The sequence below is a fragment of the Microtus pennsylvanicus genome, chromosome X, assembly GCF_037038515.1.
Source record: "Microtus pennsylvanicus isolate mMicPen1 chromosome X, mMicPen1.hap1, whole genome shotgun sequence".
Taxonomy (NCBI): domain Eukaryota; kingdom Metazoa; phylum Chordata; class Mammalia; order Rodentia; family Cricetidae; genus Microtus; species Microtus pennsylvanicus.
The window spans coordinates 116,558,466-116,581,101 of record NC_134601.1 but is presented as its reverse complement, the minus strand read 5'-3'; the positions used below and the strand labels follow the sequence as shown (position 1 = coordinate 116,581,101).

The 22,636-nt window shown below is 40.8% G+C and overlaps 1 protein-coding gene across 2 annotated transcripts in view; it reads left to right on the top strand.

Moving 5' to 3' along the window:
• The window catches only part of Cdkl5 (cyclin dependent kinase like 5), a 193,629-nt gene that overhangs the window by 148,107 nt on the left and 22,886 nt on the right, over nt 1-22,636 (top strand). For both annotated transcript variants that reach the window (XM_075958718.1, XM_075958717.1), the window contains exons 10-12: nt 6,632-6,712; nt 11,492-11,643; nt 19,268-20,234. In XM_075958718.1, coding sequence (XP_075814833.1) covers nt 6,632-6,712; nt 11,492-11,643; nt 19,268-20,234 — 1,200 coding nt within the window. The remainder of the gene's footprint in view (nt 1-6,631; nt 6,713-11,491; nt 11,644-19,267; nt 20,235-22,636) is intronic.

Genomic DNA, 22,636 nt, shown 5'->3' with positions numbered 1-22,636 from the left:
CCTGTTACTTTAGACTATTTTCTCCTTTTGTTTTTGCTTATATTAGCCAAATTGTGATCATTGATTAGTTTACAAAATAGTATGTAGTTCAAAATTAATTTAACAGTTATGGAACATTTCTCGTACTAGAGGCTGAAAATGTGGCAATAAATAAGACCTGATCTTGGTCTAACAGAGAGGCAAATATTATATTCACAAATACTGAATTTCTGTTCTCACTGAGGATCATTCCATGCTCTCTGCCATAGCCTGTGAGGTCTCGCATGATGGGGCCTTTGGTTCCCTGACCTTGTCGCATACGTGTCTCCATTTGCCTCCCTCCAAATTCTCACCACACTTGCCTGTTCTTTTACCTCTATGGGCATTCTGAGGTTTTGGTACTTCATGACTACTTGGTACTTGAGACTAGTGGTTTCTTCTCCTGGAAACATTCTTACCTTGCATGTCTTCTTCTCATTTGTAATTTCAACCCAAAGAGTCTCTCCTCTTTCTGACGATCCTGCATACAGTCCCCTCTTTTCTGTATGGTACCTTTCTTTTCCCCCATCATACCACTGAACATGGCATGGGATTATTTCACCTGGTTGTTTAATTGTTCCTTATCAATGCCAGAGTTGCCTGTGTTTTCAGTTTAGCATTTGGTGTTCTGTTAGATGCTAAACATAGAACCTAGTACACATTGCCTTGGGTTCTTTTCCTGTGGCAGTGATAAAATCCCCTGGCAGAAGCAACTTAAGGGAGAAAGGGTTCATTTTGGCTCACAGTTTTGATTACAGTCCATATGGTAGGGAAGTCACAACTGGAGGAGCTTGAGGGAGCTGGTCACATTGCATCTTCAGTCAAGAAGCAGAGAGTGGCCAACTATGACTCAGTTCCCTTCCTCCACCTTTTATAGTCCAGGAATGGTCCTGCCCACAATTAAAATGGGCCTTTCTGCATCAATTAAGGTAATCAAGATAACCCACACAGGCATGCCCACAGGCCCCTCTTCCAGGAAATTCTAGAGTTCTGTCAGGTTGACAACACTAAACCATCCTGTCTGTGGTAGACACTCACTGTATGACTGAATGAGTCTATGCCATCAGCAATCAAATTCAGTTGCATTTCCTTTCTCTCTGCCTCTAATGCTGCCTTCCCCCATCGACCTTACGTGAACTTTGAGTTATTTTCAAACTGATCTCTTTTGTTTTTATTAAAAATTTCTGCCTCCTGGCGGCCTCCCATTTCCCTTCCCCTCTTCCCACCCCCCTTCCCCTCCCTCTCCAGTTCAAAGAGCAGTCAGGGTTCCCTGCCCTGTGGGAAGTCCAAGGTCCTCCCCCCTCCATCCAGGTCTAGGAAAGTGAGCATCCAAACTGCCTAGGCTCCCACAAAGCCAGTCCATGCAGTAGGGTCAAAACCCAGTGCCATTGTCCTTGGCTTCTCAGTCAGCCCTTATTGTCCACCATATTCAGAGATTCCGGTTTTATCCCATGCTTTTTCAGTCACAGTCCAGCTGGCCTTGGTGAGCTCCCATTATATCAGCCCCACTGTCTCAGTGGGTGGGTACACCCCTCGCGGTCCTAACTTCCTTGCCCATGTTCTCCCTCCTTCTGCTCCTCATTTGGACCTTGGGAGCTCAGTCCAGTGCTCCAGTGTGGGTCTCTGTCTCTATCTCCATCCATCGCCAGATGAAGGTTCTATGGTGATATGCAAGATATTCATCAGTATGGCTATAGGATCAAACTGATCTCTTAAACTTTCTCTCAAACTACACTTTTAAGTCTGTCTCCGTTTTGCTTACCAGTTTCTATGATTTCTGTTAAAGTTTAAACTCTTTAGGGTAGCATTCAGGATTCTCTGACCTCATCATCCCCTGTCCTGATCTCTTTCCTATATTCTCAGGCCACCAGGAACCTCCCGCCATGTGTTTGGCACGGCCCGAGTGCTGCACTGTCATCTCTAGCGCTCCGAGCACAGCCTAGAGCCGGTGAAGCCCTTCTAGAGTGTGCATCTAGGCTGTTTTACATTCCTGTAGCACTTTGATCACATTTTTCTTTGCTGTTATACCCGTTAATGCTCAATTAAATAGCTGTTCGCAAATATGCCTCCTCACCAGGCTTGTGACTTTGTCGAGGAAACTGCTCCATTCATATCACACACCTAAGGTGGTATCTCCTAGATTGCATAGTGTTGATTTATTACAGGTCTGGTTAGAAGGCCTGTGCCACAGAATCTGAATGGTGAGCAGATTTTGACATTTCTAGGCCTACTCAATAACTTAGAAACTAAGGAATTAAGATGTTTTCTTTATCCCTCAACTTTATTTTTTCTATTCTTTTAGTTAGCATGCAGAATAATTTTTTTGTATTCATGTATGTATATCTTTGTGTCTTGCTCTTATTCACCACCCTCACTACCCTCCTTCATCCTGCCTCTTCTCTCTAGCTGGTCCCTTTGACCTACCCTGCAAATAATCTTCTTCTTTCTTTCTATGTGTGTGCACACACACACACCTAGATTCTGCATATGAGAGAAAACATGTGATATATTCTTTCTTTCTCCACTATCCTGGCTTTCTCACCTTCAGCTCTGTCCAAGACCTCTTCCTTCTTCTGCCTCATAGTGAAATCCATATTCCACGTGTGAAAGGAAAGTTCTATTTGCTTTCTTGAATGTGGCTTCTTTTGTTCCAATGGTTATCTTCCAGTCATCCATTTCTCTACAGCTGACATGGTTTCAGTGTGCTGAATGACTGAATAGGATTCCATTGTTCATGTATGTCATCTGTTCATCTTTGGTAAGCATCTAGACTGGATCTGTGGCTTAGCTCTTGTGAGTAGTGCTGCATTAGGTACGGACATTCTGGAACCTCTGTGGTATGCCATTGTCAGTTCCTTTTGGGCAACACCCAAGAGTGGTATAGCTCAGAGACCAGATGGTAGTTTTCAGCTTTTTTGAGGGCCCTCCACCCTAAGTTCTATAGGAGCTGCACAAGTTTGCATTCCTATTAGCAGTGAATATGGATTCCTCTTTCCCGCATCCTCATCAGCATTTGCTGGTTTCTCAGTTTTGACTGGAGTAAGAGAATCAAAGGCAGGTTTAATTGGCATTTCCCTCATGCTAAGGTTGAAGTTTTTTTCAACTATTTATTGGCTTTCCGTGTATCTTCTTTAGAGGAATGTGTTCAGTTCATTTACCCATTTGTCGATTGAATGTTCTGGGTTTGGGTGTCTAGTGCCTTTTGTTGGAGTTGTTTTGTTTTCTTAGTTCTTCATAGATGCTATATTTTTGGAGACAGGGTCTTACTAAATTGCCAAGGCTGGTCTGAAACTCCATGTAACTGAGACTGCCTTGCCCGAATGATTTCAACATCATGCAGGTATTATAGCCTATGCTTATGTCACACAGATATGAGAATTTCATAGAGAAAAACCAAACAAAAATACTAGTATAAAGCACAAAAATAATTTTATACTGAATTAATTGGTAAACTATAAATTTATACGCAAGCATAATGCACTGCATTCCATCTCATTGTTCTGCTTCTATCATATTTCATTGTGATTTGGACCAGGAGCATGTCACACTTTCTGGCAAGTTGGAAATCATATCTGGTATTTTATTAGAACAGCTTTTATGGGCAGATTTGAAATTTAAGGTGCATCTTTGAAGAATAAATCACATTTGAATTAGAGGCCACATTCAAATTTATAGGACCCACAAAAATCACCGTTTTCTCTTTTGTCTGTGGTCCTGTCTGTTCCCAGACCTCCTCTCTAAACAACAGCATCTATGGCATGCTCGCTAGCATGTGAGAGCTCTGTAAATATCCTTCAGGGAGATTGCTGCTTCTGGGACAGTTAGGTTTTTATAGACGTTACTGTATTTGCATTTTAGTCTGAAGTGTTCATGGTGGCTTAATGAAATTAGTGCCGTCTTTCTTTAGAGGCTTAACAATGACTTTTAAGGGAAAAGTTTTTATTTATGATAGACTCTGAGACTGTCTGTGACAGCTAGCTGAGCACACAGGGCCCATGAACTGCATTTGCTGCAAACCATGCACAAACCAGCATGGTGTGTATTCGCATCCACTGGTGTAGAGAACTGGAAAATCCACAGCATGCCATTCTACTTCTAGTCATTATTTGGAAAAAATAATCATTAGTGTACCACAGTGGGATTAGAACATTGGAGTCCCTATATTTACGACCTTCCAGAAGCTATGTCATTCTCTTGTGGCTTTGTTTTCTTCACATGTGAAATAGTGACGGGTTGTGATGAAGGAGAATGATCTATGAGAATCACTCTGTAGGGCCAGGGTGTACCTACATAGTAGAGTGCTCACCTAACATGTAGGGCCAGGGTGTACCTACATAGTAGAGTGCTCGCCTAACATGCCCACAGACCTGAGTTCCATCCCTAGCACTGGAAATGAACAAAATGCCAAGGCCAGGTCATAGTGTATAGCTTGTGCTCAGTAAAGAGGAACTCAAATGATTAAGAAAGTAAAAACCCTAGCATTAGTTTTAAATACTATGTTCCAGCTTTGGCTCTTTGTCAAATTATCTCATATTAGAATAGCATATTTCATTTAATAGCATATACATTATATTTTTAAATTGAGATTTTGCCTGATCATTCTTAAATGTTTTATATATTTTAAGATTATAATGCAATGGCATCTTTTCTCCCTTCCCTTTCCTCCCTCCAAACCATCCTGTGTGCCAGTCTGTGCTCTCTTTCCAATTAATGGCCTCTTTTCCCATTAATTGTTGGTACATGTGTGTTTGTATATAATTGTGTGTGTATTCTTATTTATAACCAGTTCAATCTCTCTATTGTTACTTGTATGTATGTTTTCAGGACTGATCAAAGTTTGGTATGGTACACCTGCTCGCAACATACCTTAGTTGCCTCTAGTTCCTTGTACAGGGTTGAAGCCATGTGAGCTTTCCTTGTCCACATTAGCATGTCTATCAGTGTCCTCCTTGTTCAACTCATGTTTAGTCAGCCACGTTGGTGAGATTTTATGCATGTAGCTTCTGACATTTCTAGGAGACATGATCTCACAGAAAACTCCCTGTCCTGGTCACTTTTCTTTGTTGTGATCCTTCTAAGACCTTTTAGCTTTCAGAATTAATTTTCTTATCAATGAAATGTCATTCCCAAGGAGAGAAAAGAAGGGTATGTGATCTAATAATATAGACCTTAGAAGAAAAGTCTTGATTAAATTTTACTAGTGGAGAGTCTTCTATCGTGGTGTGACAGGTGCCCCTCCCTTTAGTCTGATAGTTAATGCTGCAGTAGCACCAAAAGGAACTTGGGAGAGGTACTTTGTGTTAGGAGGGGGCGTGGATCACAGGCTTAGATGCAGATAGTACTTCTGTTCATTAATTATGTAGCTTTCCTCAAGCCAGTTATTTGAACTTTCTGACCATCATTTTCCTCTTCTCTAAAATGTAAGTTTAAATAATACTTAAAATGCTTTGCACAGCATTACTTCCCTGTCTTTCTTTCAAAGTTGAGTTCAACATGTCCACGGGTTCTTCTACAGCTGCAGGTTCTCACTATGTATCCCAGGCTGGCCTCAAGCCCAAGCTCTTCCTGCCACAGCCATTCTCTTGAGTGCTGAGACTACAGGTGTATGCCCCCATGACCGCCTTTAGCTTCTCATTTACAGATGCATAGTTAATTCCTTTCCAACCAGACAACAAATTTCTCAAGTGTATCTCTTACCCTAAAGAATGTAGTGTTGAGATGGTAGCATAAATATTTCTTAATATTTTGTTTGATGTTACCTTTCATTCAGCTTGTTTAAGGATTTCTGCACCTTGAAATGTTCCTATGTTGGTATCAAGGAATTATGTATTACAAGCGAACTATTTCTCAACATTTGGAAGCTTGGGTTCTACCGGTGTCTTACTCAATGCTTCAATACCACTCAAGATATTGCCGAGTGTAAAGAAAGGGTACAACATCAAAATAAGTTTCAACATCTCTCACTTTATTTAGAAATTAATTCATTGATCTAAGTGTCTATGTTTACCCCTTTAGAACTTTAAAGTAAGATTTTTAAAATAGATCATTAGAAGAGTATATTAAAAACAATAATAGGACATGTGCCTAAATTTACAATTTCAAAATGAGCTTTTCAGGTTCTGGCCTCTTGCTGCCTTTTTTCCTTTCTTGTGTCTCCATTTTCAGGAGTAAATTACATATTCTTGTGGAAAAACCAAGACATCTTTATATGATATCATATCATGGCCCTTCTGTTAGTTCTCCAGTCTGTCAGTATTGAGAACTGTCTGTTTCAACAGACAGTTTGTCTATAAATTGTTTTAGAAGCAAGCTGTATAAGCAGACAGAATTCTATTAAATATACAGCCAGGACTTTTATTCTCTTTGCGAGCTTCAATATCATCTATCTAGCTTTAGATATCACCTGTAAGTTTTCCCAATATTTAATATTTGGCCCTATTAATGCATATCTAAAATATATAGACACGAAAAGTAATATAACAAATAGTAATTTGACTTGGATTGACACTAGGGTAATGATTTCCATCCAACTGCTGCCTTGTGTAACCCCCAAAATTGTCTGTACACATACCCTTCCCCAAATGCTAACATCCATGCTTTGTTGTCCTTACAGTTTCCGGCTGTTAACCATCCTCAGTCATTAGAGAGAAGGTACCTTGGAATCTTAAATAGTGTTTTACTTGACCTCATGAAGGTAAGAAAAGTCAATTTTTCTATAAAAAGAAGTCCTTTGGTCCTGTGCCTACTTGGGACCATAGCCTGCTTTTATGAATTAAATGTTTTGTTAGTAGATGATTAATGGGGAGTATGTCATGTTAAAAGGCATGTAATTTGTTTATAATTGCAACAGGAATCTGGTGTTGTCTCAGTCCATCCAGAGAGGAGCATGTAATCCCTAAATTACTTTCCTAAAATGGGCAGAATAATGAAAATCTCTTGGCCCTCAAGAGCTACTCACGCTTACATTTTAAAACAACTCTTAAAGTGAATTTTGTAAGACAAAAGATTTTACAATTATTTGTACAGAACATTGAAGGCTACTCATGGTTTATGCAGATTTAATCAGTGATTCTAATTCTGGTTATTGTTTTTTTCCCCCCTCTGACTGGGCCTCTTCTCACCTAGGTAGATTGCTCTTCCTGGTTTTCTTTAGATATATCAGGATCACTACTACCATCATGACCTGAACGTTCCTCCTGTCAAAAGACGTCCTACTTCAGACTACTGAAAGCATCCTCAAATTTTTAAGATTTATTTTATTTTATTTTATTATGTGTGTATGTGTTTTGTCTGCATGTCATGCAGTGTCTGCAGAGGTCCAAAGGAGGCAGCAGCTCTCCTGGGCCTGGAGTTACAGGCTGTTGGGAGTTGCCATGTGGTTGCTGGGAATCAAACCTCTGGAAGAGGAGCCAGTGCTCTTAACCACTGAGCCACCTCTCCAGCCCCAAAGTTATTTATTAAAGATTTTCTTACTGGGCATAGTAGCACATGCTTGTAGTCTCAGAATTTGGGAGGCTGAGACAGGAAGACCTCTCTCTAAGTTTGAGGCTAGCTTGAGTTACAAAGACTCTGTCCCAAAAAATGAGCAAGCAAAGATTTTTCCACCTCGGCCAACAGTGGTCTCTTAAGTGAAAGCTATTTTTCAAGTTTTTGTTTCAGGCAGTAAATGTACAGGCAAACATTGATTGTTTCAGAATAGAGCGTCACTGCTTGATTATGAGTCCGTTTTGTTTTATGCCCGTCTGTTCAGCTGTCAAAATGTGGAGGCTCCACTGTGTGCAGGAACTTCAAGCTCAGCAAGTCACTGAGCTGTGTTCTTAGAACTTGGCTGTGTTTTAGGGTATGCTCACCTCTGTCCCAAGGAACAGTGTGAGTGGGTGTGGGGCAGATGTGGAGAAGGGGCTCTCTGGCGTTGGGGAGAGGCCGTATACCACATAATGTTTCTAGAGATACATAGCGTTCCTTAACCCATGGAGGAGTCAGAAATCTCACAGTAAAGCATTTCTGTCTTAACATTTTCCAAATTTAATTAAATACCAAGTATCGTGTTCTCTGAAACTCTAATAAAACACTGATGTTATTAACACAGATTGAGAACTGCTATATTTTTCTAGTGAACCCTCAACACTCATTCAATTTAATTAGACAAATTATTAGGTAAATCAGTTGGATTTTGCCAATACTTTCTTTCATGTAGCCAATACTTGTTAATTTGGGCCTTACTCAGTAACTTTTAAAATATAAATAGAACAGAATAGAAAAAGATTGAATTAAATACAATCTTTTGTCTCTTTTTTTCTTTAGTTAAAACTGTAATGATGATTAGTGAGAAAAAGAGGCCATGAATTTGAAGAGGAGTGGAGAAGGAGAAGGGTTTGGAGGGATGAAAGGGCTTGGAAAGCAAACATTCTAATTCCTATCATTTAATATGTTTTGGTTACTGCTTTCTAAAAGTAAGCAAGTACTTTTATTGAAATACAAATTCAGGGGCCTGAAGAGATGGCTCAGTTCACTGACTACTCTTCCTGAGGACCCAGGTTCGGTTTCCAGCATTCACATGGTAGCTCACAACCACTTTTAACTTCAGTTCTGAGGGATCAGAGGCCCCCTTCTGACCAGGGTAAGCACTGTATGAATAAGTGTGCAGACATATATTCATGCAAAACACACATACACAGGCGCATACACATGCACAGACACATGAACTGCACATTTGAATGTATTCAAATTATGTCTACATCTCTGAGATTTTATAAACATAAGCATATTTTTGTTACCTTACCTGTATTAAGACATTCAAAACTTAGTCAATATCCAAGAAACCTCCTTTGGATCTTTCCTAGGTCTTAGCCCATTCTGCCTCCTTCAGAAGCCATCATTTTGATTTCTGTCACCGATTAATATTGCCTAATTATTATTAAATTATATATACACACACATATCACCATTGCTTTTACCTATTTTTGAAGATTTTAAAAGTGAAAAGCCTCCATTGTCCTTTCAGTCAGTCTCTTTGCTGCTCCCTAAATGTATGCTAATTGTGTCCACATCTAATAATTAAAATGTTTATCTCATCTTGTACCTCTTTAGAGCTGCTATTTTAGTAAAGATACAATCACTAGAATTAATGCACACCCATACCCTTAATAGTTTTAAAAATAACTACAATAATTATATTTGCTTTAGTTTTAAAAAATGATGATGCCTCCCCCAATACATGATCATTTTTTTAAACTGTTAGCTAAGTAAATTTCATACTATGCTTATAAGGTCTTCATGCTTTAAAGTAATTGTATTCGTAGCATATGAAAATAGTTTTGTCTGTACAGTAACTTCTACAGGATATCAAATAAGTTAAAATAGCGCCAACTCTTCTGAAAGGTCATAGGTGTTTTTAATTTAGAAAGACTTCTTGGGGGCTGATTTTTCTTTTTAATGAGATCTTATATTTGAAACCATTTTAATGGTAGCTGTTAGAAATACGAGTTTAAACTATCATAGTTTGTGTTCTATAATAAGGGAGAAAAACAGAATTGAGACAAGTTTGCCACTTGCATGTAATTAGTGGTTGAGTTTCAATAATTAGAATCTTTGTATCAAAATGAATATGTCAGTATCTGGTAGGACCAGAATTGAAATGTATGTGGTGCAATGTTAAAACTGAAGTCTGGCATATTGGGAGCAAATTTGCTCTCACTAGTTAAATATATATATTAATTATGGATCAGACCAAACTGAGCTAGAAGTACATTTGTGAATGTTGGAATTTTACCCTTCTTCCTTTTCCTGAGATAACAAATACCTAGAAGAATGAATGCCGGCACTTTATTGCCCTGTGTTAGGGTATGTTGGTTATTTTTTTATGATAATTTGATCATTTTATCAATCAACTAAAAATTCTGTCCAGCTAAAATGAGCAATTTTGGTGAAAATACTTCAGTTAGTGCATTCCACATAACCAGAGGGCTAGTACCTTAATGAACAAAGAACACTTAAAACTAAGTAGGGATGCCTGCAGAAACAGAAAAATACGTGAGGAGACTGTGTCAGTGACTGGTCAGCAGCCTTGCTAACAGCAAAGATACGAGGTAAAACATCTGTAAGAGGGACTGGAGCCGTGGCTCAGTGGTTAAAGCCACTTGCTGCTCCTGCAGTGCACCCATGTTTGGTTCCTAGCACCTATTTGGATGACTCATAGCCACATGTAATGCCCTTTTCCAGCCTCTGAGGGCAACTGCACACACGTGGCGCATGCATGCTGCGCGCACACACACATACACAGCAATAATAACTTTAAACAAACAGCTATGATACAGAAGCTTTTATAATATCTGATTTGCAACCCCCAAGAAGAGTGAGAATGCCTATTGTTGGTGAGGGTCCCCAGAAACCGGTAGACTCCAACACTTCCTGAGAGGATTATAATTTAAAACAACCTTCCTAATTGGTAATTTGGCAGCATGAAGAACCAATACCTACCAGTGCCACCTTTAAGAAAGGATCCATTCGATTTCAAGTGTTTTGTCATAGCACTAATCATGATAGTGAAAGGTGGCTATCATTCAAGTATCTAGTAGTAGGATGCTTGCTGAGTAAATCATGATAGACTCATACCACAAGCTTCTGCACAATCATTTAAAGCCTTATTAAGATGGGAGGAGACAGAGGCTTGGGGCTCAGCCTGCAATTGCCCAGATACACCTCGTTGTAAGGTTGAGGATGTAGCTTGATTCTTGTGACTTGCTCAGTATGCACAAAGCCTTCGATTCATTCCCCACCTTTCCCAAAAAGCATATTGTGAGACGGTGTGTGGCCACGTGCTTCAGAAAAAGGAAACTGTTGGAAACAATGTGACCTATTAGTCATCTGGGAATTCTAAAACCAAAGTATGAAGTATACACAGAGAGTTAAAGCTCTGTACTTTATGGAATGATCTCAGCATTGCATGCTAAGTGGAAGGGAAACTAAATACATACAGTTGTGTGCTTACAACTATGGGGGTAAAATGCAAAGAGTCAGAGGAAAGCATGTGCAGATTATACCTATGTATAATGCACGGGGAACTAGTGCTCTGTCTCCAGAGGGAATAACTGGGTATCTTAAAGACAGTAGAAAGATGAAGAATGCAAATATAGGCTTATTATAAAGGTTTTTAAATGTTTAAGTTATACTGCAAAAAATATGTTTTTATAAGTAAGTGAAAAGAATGGGATATAAAAACAAGTGCATATCACGAGCCAGGTATTATAGCAGAAAGATTATATGTGGTACTCATAAGCACGGCTAGAAAGATTTCTACCAAGAGGACTATAATTGTGAGGTTGTGGGCAATTTTTTTTTTCATTCCTTGAGCTATTGTTGCTAGGTATTTTGCAGTGACCACATATTTCTTTTCTAGGAAGAAAGGATAAGGTAATTGGTAGAGTTTAAATTCAACTTTGTTCTTTCCATTCCTCAACTTTTATTTCCCAAGAATTTACTGAAGTTGGACCCAGCTGACAGATATTTGACAGAGCAGTGTTTGAATCACCCTACATTTCAAACCCAGAGACTTTTGGATCGGTCTCCTTCAAGGTCAACGAAAAGGAAACCTTACCACGTGGAAAGCAGCACACTGTCTAATAGGTAAATATTCCCTTCTAAGGAAATACAAATGCAGTCGTGGTCTTAGAAGTAGGTGGAAGAGGTGGCTGCTAAAATTATGCAATTAGAGAAAAGAAGGAAAGCCCCCTTTATTCAAAAATATCTTCTGCATGCTTATTACATGATTCAGAACTATAATTAAAGAGTTGTGTGGGACTCTTAAAGACTTTCTTGTATTTAACAAGTGTATGATGAGAACCTATGCGATCCCTTGGAAAGGTAGCATTGAATTAGAAACTCAGGAGGTTTCCAGCATCTCAGACAGCATTAAGACCTAGCTGATGTTGTGTAAATGACAGAAGGGGGTTCCTGAAAGGTAAAGAAGACACTGAATATGTGTGGGTCACTGAAACTGAACTAAAATAAGAAGCCGCTTTAAGAAGGGTTTTGTGATTTTATTGTTCTTGCCTTTCAATCATTGAGAAATGAGGGGTGTTTTTGTAATAAAAATAAGCATATGAAAACAGTGAAGCCAATAATTAAAAGTAGTACATTTTAAAAACACTTTTCGAGCATTAAAATATTTGTTTCTTGCCTAGGCATTCCTGTAATCCTAGCTCTGAGAAACCATTAGGGAGTCAAACAGGCTTCAGGCTTCCTGAGTTCTCCTGCCCCTCCCTCCTGAGTGCCAGGATTGCAGGCTTGTCGCCATATCTGTCTGAAAACTTGTTTCTTCTCCCTCCCTCCCTCCCTCCCTCCCTCCCTCCCTCCCTCCCTTCTATTGCATCAGTCAGATCATCTTTCCTGTCCTGACACTCTCCAATACTGTAGCAGCATTTCTAGGAAAATGGTGTTCTGCGCAGCCTCCCCTGACTTCCTTCGTTCTCTAGAACTCAATTTTGACATCTGAGAATTTTTATGTATGGGATGTAGAGCATCTGAGAATTTTTATGTATGGGATGTAGAAGTAATTTATTTCTCTTTTTTTTCCATTGATTTTTATTGAGCTCTACATTTTTCTCTGCTCCCCTCCCTGCCTCTCCCCTCCCCTTCAACCCTCTCCCAAAGTCCCCATGCTCCTAATTTACTCAGGAGATCTTGTCTTTTTCTACTTCCCATGTAGATTAGATCCATGTAAGTCTCTCTTAGGGTCCTCATTGTTGTCTAGGTTCTGTGGGATTGTGATTTGTAGGCTGGTTTTCTTTGCTGTATGTCTAAAGGCCACTTATGAGTGAGTACATGTGATAATTGACTTTCTCGGTCTGGGTTACCTCACTCAAAATGATGTTTTCTAGCTCCATCCATTTGCCTGCAAATTTCAAGATGTTATTATTTTTTTCTTTGGTGTAGTACTCCATTGTGTAAATGTACCACATTTTCCTTATCCATTATTTGGTCGAAGGCATGTAGGTTTTTTTCCAGGTTCTGGCTATGACAAACAAAGTTGCTATGAACATAGTTGAGCACATGTCTTTGTGGCATGATTGAGCATCCTTTGGATATATACCAAAAGTGGTATTTCTGGGTCTTGAGGAAGGCTGTTTCTTAATTTTCTGAGAAATCACCACACTGACATCCAAAGTGGCTGTACCAGCTTGCATTCCCACCAGCAATGCAGAAGTGTTCCCTTTTCCCCACAACCTCTCCAGCATAAGTTGTCATCAGTGTTTTTGATCTTGGCCATTCTTACAGGTGTCAAATGGAGTCTCAGAGTTGTTTTAATTTGCATTTCTCTGATGACTAAGGATGTTGAATATTTGCTTAAGTGTCTTTCAGCCATTTTAGATTCCTCTGTTGAGAGTTCTCTGTTTAGGTCTGTACTCCATTTTTTTTAATTTTTAATTTTTTTAATTTGTTCTTTTGATAACCAATTTCTTGTATATTTTGGAGATCAGCCCTCTGATGTGAGGTTAGTGAAGATCTTTTCCCATTTTGTAGGCTGCCATTTTGTGTTGTTGACCATGTCCTTTGCTTTACAGAAACTTTTCAGTTTCAGGAGGTCCCATTTATTAATTGTTTCTCTCAGTGTCAGTGCTGCTGGGGTTATATTTAGGAAGTGGTCTCCTCTGCCAATGTGTTCAAATGTACTTTCCATTTTCTCTTCTATATAAGGTTCAGTGTGGCTGGCTTTATGTTGAGGTCTTTGATCCAGAAGAAATCAAATCTAATGAAGCTTTTAAAACTTGAATATTAGCCCCCCACACACACATCGAAATTTTCCTACTGTATATGGAAAATTATTCTTAATAGAGTGGAATTTTGAAAGATCAAAACCCAGCACTTTGAGGCCTGGGAGGAGTCCATCAGTTAGGAGAAGCGTTGGTCCTGAGTTTGCTCTCCTAAGCTGTGCAAGTGGAACTGTTGTAGAGCTCTTTACACGTCGGGACAGTGGCTTGTTCTAGCACAGCTTTCAGCTGTTCTTAGGTGGTCTGTTTACTGTTCCTATCCTCAGGATTTTGCTATACTAAACCCCGAAGTAACTGTCAGCGTTGGGTTGCTCCACTGCACTTGATTGATTAACATTATTCTCTGGGATCATGCCTGGCTTGGTTTGTGGCTTTTAGTCTGCCTTCTACTTGAATTGACACACGACTTTTCTGAATTACATGTACAAAGAAAATTATCCCAATGATGTAAAGTTTGGTAGACCAGTGATAAATTGTGAGTGGTACTGTATTCATCAGTGGTATAATCTGGAGTCTGAAAGGAAGCCTGGTGCAGGAGAATTGTCTGTATTCTGTCAATCATGTTTTAAATAAACGCTGATTGGCTAGGCAGGAAGTATAGGTGAGTCAACCAGACAGGAAGTAGAGGCAGGGCGATGAGAACAGGAGAATGCTAGGAGGGAGGAAGCCCATTTCCCCCAATCCAGCCCAGACCACTGAAGAAGCAACATGTGTCCTGTCCCTGCTTTGAAAGGTACCAAGCCATGTGGCTAGCATAGATAAGAACAATGGATTGATATAAGCTACAAGAGCTAATAAGAAGCCTGAGCTAATGGGCCAATCAGTTTATAAGTAATGCAGACTCTCTGTGTGATTTCTTTGGGGCTGAACGGCTGTGGGAACTGGGCAGGACAGAAACCCCCATGTTACAGAAGCCTGTATATTAATCTTGCAAAGACTAAGTTGACAGTAGCAATTATAAGTAGATAACAATTTCTAGGAGAGTTCATTTTCGGGTCTTGGTGATATGTTGAATATATCAAAAGGAACAGTCCTAAGTGGTTTCTCTTTTAGTAATCTTACATCATCTGATGCCTCTCTCACACTCTTGTCTGTGGTCCATACATACTCCACAGAAGCCTAGCTTGCCAGGGATATGAATTCTAGCTGGTGTCTCAACAGAGGCCTTCTAAGACCATTTTAGATGTGTTCATAAAACTATGTCTGTTGGTTGTCTCTCACATGCTCCTCTGTCCTGCGCCTGGAGATGTACTGTCACCCTGTTGTTTGATATTTTACCTCTTTTGGCTTTTTTAGGGGCTTGCCACCCAGCTCCCAAATAAATCACAGAGGCTTGTTCTTAATTATAAGTGCCCAGCCTTAGCTTGTCTTGCTTCTAGCCAGCTTTTTTTTTCTTATCTTAAATTATTCCATCTACATTTTCCCTCTGAGCTTTTATCTTTCTTACATCTGTATACTTTTCTTTTTACTCCATGGCTGGCTGTGTGGCTAGGTGGCTGGCCCCTAACATCCTCCTCTTCTTGTTCTCTTGCACCTCCTTGTTCTGAGATTTCTCCTCCTATTTATTCTTTCTGTCTGGCAGCCCCTCCTATCCTTTCTCCTGCCTAGCTATTGGCCATTCAGCTCTTTGTTAGACCATCAAGTGTTTTAGACAGGCAAAGTATCACATCTTCACAGACTTAGACAAAAGCAACACATATTTACATCATTAAACGAATATTCCACAGCATAAACAAAAGTAACACACTTTAAAATAATATTTTACATCACCCCATATCCCAAGTCATTTTCTCTCTAGGAGGCAGTGAACTCAGTCATTATTCAGTCACTGCTTGTCACCTTCAGACTCTTCTAAGGTTCCTCTCACCTTGTGCATGGTGTGATGTCATTTTGACTGTGCTTATCCTCTCAATGGTCCTGTTTTACACCTGCCCCTATTAATACAGTGTTGTGCCTCTGTCTCTGCTTGCTTGTTTGCCTATGGCATGTACAAGCCTAGCCTTGAACTTGTAGCTAGCCTTCGGCCTCTTAAGTGCTGGAGTTATAGGTTTGTATCACCATGCCCAGATATTTTTGCTTCTAAACTTATTTTAAGTAAACACATTAACTGTCTGTTCATTTATCTAGTCTGCCAACCATTTGAGAGTGATTTATAGCCAGACAGTAGTGCACACATGTAATTCCAGCCCTCTGCAAGTGGAAGCAGGAGAATCGTGAATCCAAGGCCAGCCTCGAGCAGTTTGTGGCTAATGTAGACAACGCGCGGCCCCTGCCTCTAAAACAAACAAGTGACTGAGTGATTTATACATTAAATCTTTTTAAGTGGCTGCCAGGTTAAAACAGATTCTTTGCAGTTGTGTGTCGATGAGATCTATGGAATTTTCAAAGCTGCTTTTTATTGTTGTGCTTTGACAGAGCTCCAATGTGAAGATAATATGGTGCCCTTTCTACATAGAAATGACCATATATCTAAAACTCAGTGGCTTCCAATTAATCCTGACATGGAAACATGCAGGGTAGCTGTTTATTTATGATGGATCTGGATCTTTGACAACCATTTCTGCCTTCCCTTTACAGCTTCCTTTCTCTTATATTGTTGTGAATGTGTGTAAGGTCACATGTAGACTTGCGTAGTAGTAATTCTAAGGGTTCTAGCAGCTCTAACAGATTTCTTTCCTATTCTTCATCCCTTCCTGGTCCTGTTTTGAAGTTAAAACACTTCTGCCATTGCTATATCCTCTCCTGAAGGAAAAGGGAGAAACTATGATTCCAGGGAGAGCTAGAGTTTGGCACAAGGAGCCCTGTGGAAGGGCTGAACCGGGACCTGAGTCAGGGTGCCTGGCCAGGAAGAAACAGGAATGTCTGCCTCCATCCCCAGCCTCCCATCTCCCTTTTTCTGTGATACTTCCTTCCTCTGCTCAGCCCTGCAAGGAGATAGCCAGCTAGGACCCGAGGGACCTGATCTCCAGTGCTATGCTCTTGAAGCTAGGACTGAGTAAAGAAGTGGAAGATAGTCAACACACTTACTCAAACCTATCTCTGGATAAGACATCTATCATAATTGAGGTTTCAAAAACTTACTGAGATATTTTGGTTACCAGGATGTAAGTAATCAGGCAACTCTGGTAGTTTAAACCCTGAAGCCTTTAGGGAACATACTAACTGGTTGCTGTTGTTGGATGGAGTATTCTGCTGAGCCATTATAACCTCCAAGTAGGTGGAGCTCAGAAGAAGGCTGTTGTCTGTCTACAAGTAGGGCTATTATCTTGTCAGAGTTAGCCATAATAAGCCCTAGTTCCACTCTGTCTTAGAGCACACTGTCTGGAGCCTGGCTCCTTCAAAATGTCTTTACACAGGTAACCAATATGAAGGAGAAGGAACAGCCCAACTAGAGAGATGGCTCAGCTGTTAAGGGCTAGACTCAAATTAAAAGGCACAATTTGTTCCTTAGCCAATTAATGAAATGCCCACTATTCATCTAGATATGGCACAGATGCATCATCCAATAAGACTTTCCTTTTGACTGCTACAAAAAGAACTTATCCTTTATTCCAATACTAGATCCTCTCTGTCCCAGAGCTTGCTTAGGGCACTTTTTGTAATATATCTCAGTACCCCCCCATTTCCTTCTTTCTACCCCCATACTGTGTTCGTGTGTGTGCATGTGTGTGTGTGTGTGTGTGTGTGTGTGTGTGTGTGTGTGTGTGTGTGTGTGAGAGAGAGAGAGAGAGAGAGAGAGAGAGAGAGAGAGAGAGAGAGAAATTCCTTGACCCTGCCTGTAATCAGTCTTGTGGACATCTTTTATGACACTGCACTTTATTGATCTGAAGATAGGTTCTGTACATCATTTAACAGAAAATAAAACTTAACTCTCCTTTGTAATTCCTTTCTAAATCTGGGGAAATAAGAAGACATAGTTTTGTGGGTTGCTATTCCTATAAAATAGCAGCAGCCCAAAAGAACCTTTCTTCCAATTAGTGTCTGATAGGAAAAAAAAAATTCTTCCAAATCAGTCCATCTTCACCAGTAGCAACACTTGTAACATTTTCTGAATTCACAGTAAAAATAATTGGAATTGTGTAAAGCATTCCTAACACAAGCTCATCCTTTGATTAGCTATAATAGAACAAGCTGCCTTGTGGAATGTCAATCTCGGCTTTCAAACAGAGGACAAGGGTTCTCTCTGGGTGACTATTTGTATATATTACACTAGGTAGGAAATGAAGCTTCGAGTCCTAAAGAAGGGCTCAGTCACTTTGGAATAATGAAGTGTGAAATGAAGAAGAGACTAAATTGTGTCTTTTACCAAGCAATTAGCACTTAAGACCCTGTGTTCCAGTATAGGATCCGTGTTTAGTTTACACAGAGATATCTCAACAGTTACTGATGCATTTCTGTGAAATGAACAAGGAGTCATCTCAAGAGCCCCAAGTAATTGCCACTTCTCTAAAACATAAACACAGATCATCGTGTTTTCCAACAAACCTCACTAGTCAGTTCTCATTTCTTTCAGAGTGTCATCTTTTCTTCTAAATCATTAAAATTCCCATTCACGGACTCTACAGGCTGAAGATGAGATGCTAGCGTATGTGCGTGTGTGTGTGTGCGTGTGTGTGTGTGTGTAGGGACTGTGAGTGTGCATCTGACACAGCCTACAGGTTTTACAAACAAAATGAAGCTCAAGGAACACGGTAACCTTCTGCCCTTCAAGCGAATGAAAGACTTTTCAGATGTCTGCTCGCTGTCATATTCTTATTAACTGTACTGTACCAGACAGTCATAGCCAAAGCATATTTTAGCTGACTCTTTCTCAGTGACTGTGTTGGCAGCCAGCAAGTTAGACAAACATTTAAGGATGCCAAAACACCGTCATAGGAAGTGCTTTATTGTTGAGTGACTTAGTATGAGAAACTTGCTTGTTATTGATAGAGACATATTTGAGAGGGTTAGTGATTGTAGTCATTTTTTGCCTCTTTAGAAAAATTCTTCTTGTACAATCTCTCTCACACACACAGTATTTTTTGATCAAAATGTTCCTATTACCATCTCATCCTCTTACTTCTTCCAACAAATCTCCTCCTCCCAAGTCCCTGTCTGACTTTCATGCCAGAGAGTCAGGTGTATGTGCCCCGCCTACTGCATTTAATTGGGGCTGCCTTCATGAACATGGTAAGGGGTTGTTAGCTGGAGTGGGAGCAATGCACCAGCGGCTCCACCACCAAAGACTGTGACTCCCATCTCTCTTCACCCTCTCTGGGCGAAGATTACAGGGCAACAGCCATGTCAGATCCAGAAAGCAGCTCTCCTTCCCATCCTCCAGCCCTTAACTTCTTTCCTTCCTTCACAACAATCCTGAGCCTTTGGGCATTTTTAGAATGTTCTCTTCTGATTTATTGTTCGCTTGCTTATTTGCTCTCAACATTATGCTCTGTCTGCCCCCACTGAAGGAAAATGATCTCCCTCTTTTGTTTTGAACATAGAAACCAATCCAGCAAGGGTGCTGCTTTACAGACTCACCACAGATCCAACAGCAAGGACATTCAGAACCTGGGTGTGGGTCTGCCGCGGGCTGATGAAGGCCTTCCCGCAAATGAAAGCTTCCTGAATGGAAACCTTGCTGGAGCTACTCTCAGCCCAATGCATACCAAGACCTACCAAGCAAGCACCCAGCCTGGGTCTTCCAGCAAAGATCTCACAAACAACAACATACCACACCTTCTCAGCCCAAAAGAAGCCAAGTCCAAAACAGAGTTTGACTTCAGTATCGACCCAAAGCCTTCAGAAGGTCCGGGCACTAAGTACCTCAAGTCCACCAGCAGATCTCAACAGAACAGGCACTCGTTCATGGAAAGCTCCCAGAGCAAAGCCGGGACGCTGCAGCCTAGTGAGAAGCAAAGTCGGCACAGCTATATCGACACCATTCCCCAGTCCTCCAGGAGTCCATCTTACAGAACAAAGGCCAAAAGCCATGGGGCATTGAGTGACTCCAAGTCTGTGAGCAACCTTTCAGAAGCCAGAGCCCAAATCACTGAGACTAATACCAGTAGATACTTCCCATCCAGTTGCTTGGATTTGAACTCTCCCACCAGCCCAACCCCCACCAGGCACAGTGACACAAGAACTTTGCTCAGCCCTTCCGCGAGAAATAACCGAAACGAGGGCACTCTGGACTCACGCCGAACTACTACCAGACACTCAAAAACCATGGAAGAGTTGAAGCTGCCTGAACACATGGACAGCAGCCATTCGCACTCACTGTCTGCGCCTCATGAGTCATTTTCTTACGGGCTAGGCTACACCAGCCCCTTCTCCTCTCAGCAGCGCCCCCACAGGCACTCCATGTACGTGACCCGGGACAAAGTACGAGCTAAAGGCCTTGAAGGAAGCCTGAGCATAGGGCAAGGAATGGCGGCGAGAGCAAACAGCTTGCAGCTCTTATCACCCCAGGTACCTCTTTCATCTCTTTGGTGGCTTATCTTGGGAAAGTGTTACAAGAAATATTTATAAGGTTGTTATACAGTTTTTCCTACTACAGTAGCCCTGCTTTCATTGGGACAGTGAATGAAAGCAATTTTTGCATCATTCTATTAAAAAAAATAATAATTTAGTTGTGTGTAGTGGCACACACAACGGCACATTCCAGCACTGGGGGACTTGGAGACATAGGCAGGTGGATCTTTGTGAGTTTGAGGCTAGCCTGGTCTACATAGTGAGTCCCAAGCTAGCCAGAGCTATACAGTGAAACCCTGTCTCAAAAATAATAGTTATTATTTAAATGTTTAAATCAGTTGTTGAGTGCTCAAGACATCTCAAATTTGGTTTTAATAATCTATTTTTTTAATGTTCCTTTCTGACCTGTTTTGCTGACAGATCATTTTTATTGAAATTAGAAATATGGATTAGCTTTTAGTTAGTTCAACTTTGGGGGGGGGGATTTTTCTCTAATCTTTCTAAACCACATTTGTTTAAACATTTTTACTAATACCAAGTATCTTAACTGAATTTTAAATTTATCTTAAGCTAGATAAATTAAACTTCAGGCTAGGGTAAATGATAATTGCCCAGGCTTTTGGATTTTTAAAAGAGTTTTTAAATTATGTGTGTGTGTCTGTCTGTGTCTGGGTATGTGCACATAATTGCAGGTACCTATAGAGGCCAGGGGTGTCACACACCTTTGGACCTGGAGTTAGAGGAAGTTGTGAGCTGCTTGTCATGGGTCCTAGGATCCAAACTCAGTTCCTCTGTAAGGGCAGTTCATGCTCTTAATTGCTGAGCCATCTCTCTGGCTCCTTGTTTTTTTAAATTATGTATTTTTCCATTATTGTGTATATGTATATGACATAGGGCAAGAAATGTATGTATGACCTGCCTGTGAAAGCCACAGGATGACTTTGTGCAGTTGCTTCTCTCTGACCATTTTTATGAGGGTTCTAGGTCTCTAACTCAGGTCATTGGGTTTGCATGACAAGCATTTGACCTGCTAAATTATGAAATCACAAAGGCCTACATTAATAGAGCACGGGCTATGAATAGGCATAGAAACAGGGAGAAATCACTGAGCAGGAACAGTCGAAAATGGCTTCAGTGCAGCTAACAACCTGCCCTGTGTAGACAGTCAAAGGGCTGAGGAGTGAAGCTGAGCGGAGCACCACAGGAAGCCCTGATTGGAAAGATGAGATTAAAGTGCCCCTGTCATTTTGAAGTATATTAAATGACAGGGGACATTTGGCAACAGATGATTTGTTCTAACACTGTAAAATGTCATTACAGTAGCCATGCAGAAGTGTGCTCCTGTAGCAAAAGAAAGATGGAAGCAATTCTGTCCATCCAGTCTGGGCCCTGTTGGAGGCTCCCGGGGGGAGGGAGAATTCTGAGCAGCTACTTCTAGGGAGGTTGAGGTTTCCGTTTAGGGAAGAAAGTGATAGTAACAGGAAAGAGGATTGACAGGAGAGAAAATATTCCAAGAAGACTTGGTGCTGCATGGATCCCAACTGGCTTCACAATGTTGGAATGAACATGTAAGAGTTGAACAATTTTCACATGAGGTGGAGAGAGCATTCAGGTTGGGTGCCAGTATGAATGCAGAGTGGATCTCAAGGGCTGTGCAGAAGTGGACATAGTAGGACTTGTCCACCGCGGTGCTGAAGGAAGCCTTCACGGTTTCTTTCCTAGGAGCTCCAGTTCAGAGTTGGAACAGGGATTTATAAGCTCCTTAATCCAACATTTTTCCTCTCAGAGGAGGCTCACAGTAGGTGGGTGAGCTGCCCAACTTTCCCTAACTCAAAGTAGAGCTGGGATTCTGAGGCCGTCTCCAGGTCCCCAAGTATAAAATGTGGGCAGGTTGGCCTGGTACCCGGTTAAGGGTGGGCAGGAGGTAAATATTTGCAGAGGCTTTAAATGGAGTTAAAGGAATGGACAAAGAGGCCTTGAGAGCTCACTGTAGAGATAAGAGTACCTGGAGTGTCGAGAAAGATCTCTAGGACCAGGCCACTGCCCATAGAATGGAGCTGGAGGTCAAAAACAAGCTAATTGTGTTGGCGTCAAGGCAAGTGTCAAACAGAAGAGAAAAACAAAAGGCGGTCTCCCTTGGAAAAATGAACAAATGACTGGCTCGCCGAGAGTTCAGCGAAAAGAATTTCTGTGAACATAGTGGTCATAAGCTAATTATAAGCAATTGCTACGACTTAGCATAGCTCCAGCTGTTACTTAAGTCCCGTTCAGGAGGTGCTATGCCAAGCCTTAAGAAAGGCCACAATTAAAGGCTAGAAGGTGGCCAGAAGGCTTGAAAGGTAACAAGGGTGCTGAGTAAATCATGGCACTCATTCTCATGTAAAGTATTATAGCCACGT